General features: G+C 37.2%; 1 protein-coding gene across 1 annotated transcript in view; it reads left to right on the top strand.

Moving 5' to 3' along the window:
* Nucleotides 1–3,894, top strand: part of LOC106881238 (prolyl 4-hydroxylase subunit alpha-1) — a 45,980-nt gene that overhangs the window by 39,940 nt on the left and 2,146 nt on the right. The window contains exons 10-13 of the mRNA XM_014931548.2: nt 179–229; nt 675–755; nt 2,485–2,553; nt 3,601–3,697. Of these exons, the coding sequence (XP_014787034.1) occupies nt 179–229; nt 675–755; nt 2,485–2,553; nt 3,601–3,697 (298 nt within the window). The remainder of the gene's footprint in view (nt 1–178; nt 230–674; nt 756–2,484; nt 2,554–3,600; nt 3,698–3,894) is intronic.

Raw genomic sequence — 3,894 nt, 5'->3', positions numbered from 1 at the left:
GTCCTCAGTCAAATCGTCCAACCCATGCTAGCATGGAAAGCGGACGTTAAACGATGATGATGATGATGATGATGATATATATATATATATATATATATATATATATAAACAACTACAATCTTTAAAGTATATGTATATATATATATATTAATGCTTTTGGTTGATGTTTTGTTCTCAGGTTCTGAATTATGGTCTAGGAGCAATGTATGAGCCACGTGTTGATTATTTTGTAAGTATTTGACTGGTTTTGTTTTCATTTTCTTCAAATATTTCAAAGTAGTTGTTTATCTAGATCTGTTTAAAGACATCTTCCATACCTGACACACATGGCCAACACTTATAGAGAAGGGACATAGTTGACTGATTGAAATAAATCGAATTACAGAAAGTCAGCCTCAACATCATTTAGACGTAAGATGTATACAATGAAGGCACTGGCAGTTTTCTTCCCACATGGTTTCAGGTTCAGTCCCACTACATGGAATCTTAAAGTGTCTTCTACTTTAGCCCCACTACTGAACAAAGTCTTGTGAGTGGATTTAGTAAATGGAAATTGAAAGGAGCCAGTCATATGTGTGTGTGTGTGCATGTGTGTGTGTGTGTGTGTGTGTGTTTGTTGTTAATATCATTTAGTGTATCTATCTAGCATGACTTTTTTTTAATTCATTACCCAGGAATCCAAGGAACAGTTGGAAAAATCTGCCAGTCAATTCCTCATTGGTTCTGGAGATCGTATAGCAACATGGATGCTTTATGTGAGTCACAGCTTTAATAAACATTTTTGGGGTTGGATAAAGTAATTAAATACTTAATAAAATGCTTTGAAAATACTTTGAGGTTGTTGTTATTGCCATTGTTGTTGTTGCTGCTGTTGTTGTTATTTGTTGTGGTGATGGTGGTGGGGTTCTTAGACCCATTTCAGCTCTTATCGAAGAGACCTATGATCAAAAGTACTCCAGCTGTGGTCACCCTATATTTTAGAGATTTGTAAAAGCATGTCATTGGATGAACCTTCCTTCCGGTGGGTGCGATTTGTGGAAAATTTTGGCTGATATTTCTAGCAGGTCGAGTGTCCCGCTTGAGGCATCTCACATTGGTTTGTGACATCTTGAAGATATCAAAGAAGGTGAAAAAATAAATTATACATTTTCCTTACAAAATGCACAGTCAACAACCTTTTTTACCCCTCTTGTTATTTAAAATTATTTCGTTGCTTTCACAGATTTCCATGGCTCTCTCTCACCATCCAATTCCATTATTATGAATTTGAATTGAGAACTTGAGTCAAAGCGTTACTCTTTTATTAGCTGATTACACAACCATAGATACCACCCCTATGGATGCATTACAGTTACTCTCTTGATAGAGTTTGGTGATCCTGACCATCGATCTTCTAGGATTCTTCTGATCGGTATCAATGTAAGAAGCACCACTGGCTCAGTTGAACTCTTCTGCTACCTCTTCACAATCTGCCATGCTGTAGTCCTATGACTTCACCATTAAGGGTAGCTGAATGGGTGCTATGCCTTGCCAAAGGGCAACCTGAAACTACGCAGGGCACAGTCATCACTCCGTGAGGTATTTTCAAAATACCTGCATAACTAAAAGCACAAAATTAAAACTTCTTCCAATGAGATTACTAAAAATGTCAAGAATAACTGCCACAGATAGACATCACCTCAATTGTGAAAATGTATTCCTGAAAATCTTAAAGTCTATGATACCAAACCTATTTCCTAGTAATCTATGTAAAATGGAAATTGATGAGAAGGATCTTTCAAATTATGGAATTCAATGTTACCATAATATTTTAAAGAACGTTTAAGGCAGCAAGCTGGCAAAATCATTAGCATGCCAGACAAAAATGCTTACCTGCATTTCATCTGTCTTTACATTCTGGGTTCAAATGCTGCTGGGGTCAAATTTGCTTTTCATCCTTTTTGGGGATGATAAAATAAGTACCATTTGAACCCCTCCCCTAAATTGCTGACCTTGAACCAAAATTTAAAACCAATATTTTTAGGAATGTACCATTTTTGTAACATTGGGTTTGTTGTATCTAGTGGATGTGTACTAACAGCAATCACATTGGTTTGTTCTGGTTGTCCAGTCTTTAATTAAAGAAGTAAAATAGGTGTGACAATCACTAGGGTTATACACACACTTAATAAATGACCCGGTGTGTATAGGCACTGCCACCATTAGCACCATCACCATCAGCACCATCATGATCATCACCACCACCATCACCATTACCAGCACCAGGCCCCCTGCCACCACCACCACCAGCACCGTCATCACCACTGGTACCATCACCCCCACCCTATCCCCACCCAGCATCACAAATATCACCACATCTTTTCCCCAACAACTGCTAAAAATGACTACTAAAAATAACCCCTCAATTCTTCAATGATATATTCACAGTTTTCTTTTTCTTTCTTTTCTCCTGCTTCTTTTACCATTTTTCTTTCTCTCTTCTAGATGTCCAATGTTACACTTGGAGGAGCCACAATTTTTCCAAAGATTAATGTGCAGATACCTGTAATAAAGGTGGGTCTCACTCTGTTTTGTCAAAAATGTTTTAGAGATGGAAGAAATATATTTAACAAATTTCTTTTAGATTTGTTGCATGGTTAAGAAGCTAGCTTGGAAGCATATGGTTTTGAGTTCAGTTCCATGCATGTCAACTTGGGCAAATGTCTTCTACTATAATCCTGAACTGACCATACCCTTATGAGTGAATTTGTTAGATGGAAACTATGTGGAAGCCCATTTTGTGTGTGTGTGTGTGTGTGTGTGTGTGTGTGTGTGTGTGTGTGTGTTTATGTGTGTTTGTATCTCCCATCCGCTTGACAACCAGTGCTGGTTTGTTTAACCAATAACTTAGTGGTTTGGCAGAAGAGACTGATAGAATAAGTACCAGACTTAAAAATAAGTACTGGGGTTGATTTATTTGACTGAACCCACTAAGGTGATGCTCCAGCATGGCTGTGACCCATTGACTGAAACAAGTAATAGTTAAAAGAAGAAATGAAGTGTCCCAGTGTCTGCAGTGCTGGACCATGAGACTCTAAATTGACATTGTATTGGATGAAGCAGTTCTTCAGTTGAATTCTTCTTTGGACATTGTGTTTTGTATGTGGACATTATTGTTAATCTTGTTTCTCAGTTCACCTTTCACTGTAGAATCAGTATCTAACCATAAGAGGTAGATCCATCCATGAAGATACTCATCATTTATTCGTTTAATACCCTCCACCCTTCTACAGTACCAAGCACTGAAAGCTTTCTGGAGGTTTAGAAAGCATTGTTCTTTTATTATATTTATAGATGTCAGAACCAATACAGCCCCATCATCATCATCATCATTATTGTCATCATCATTGTCGTCATCATTGTTGCTGTCGTTGTTGTTGTCGTGGTCGTCGTCATCATCATCATCATCATCATCATCATCATCAATATAGTTGCTATTACCATAGCCTCTTATTGTTATTACTTTAGTTTCTATTTCGTACTATTAAACATCATGGATTCAGAACTATTTTTGTTTTGTTCTCTAAGTCACCTAAAGTGATTATTGTGTTTCTGTTTCAGGGTTCAGCAGTCTTTTGGTACAATTTGAAAAGAAACCAGCGCCGAGATCCCAAGACATTACATGCTAGTTGTCCAGTTGCAGTAGGATCAAAGTGGGGTAAGAATTCACTTGCAACTACAGCAAATTACTACAAGAATGACAAATTATCTGTCATTATGGACTGGAAGAAGGTAAAGCAAAGTAAAATATGCAAGAATTTGAACACAAAATGTAAACATTTGAAATGAAGTAACAAGATGTTTAGTCTGACACTCTACCATTGAATCCCCCTGTGTTGTGCACACCTCTATACA

This window comes from Octopus bimaculoides, chromosome 10 (genome assembly GCF_001194135.2).
Source record: "Octopus bimaculoides isolate UCB-OBI-ISO-001 chromosome 10, ASM119413v2, whole genome shotgun sequence".
NCBI lineage: Eukaryota > Metazoa > Mollusca > Cephalopoda > Octopoda > Octopodidae > Octopus > Octopus bimaculoides.
Note: the sequence above shows the minus strand (reverse complement) of the source record. Positions and strands in the feature narration are given on the sequence as shown.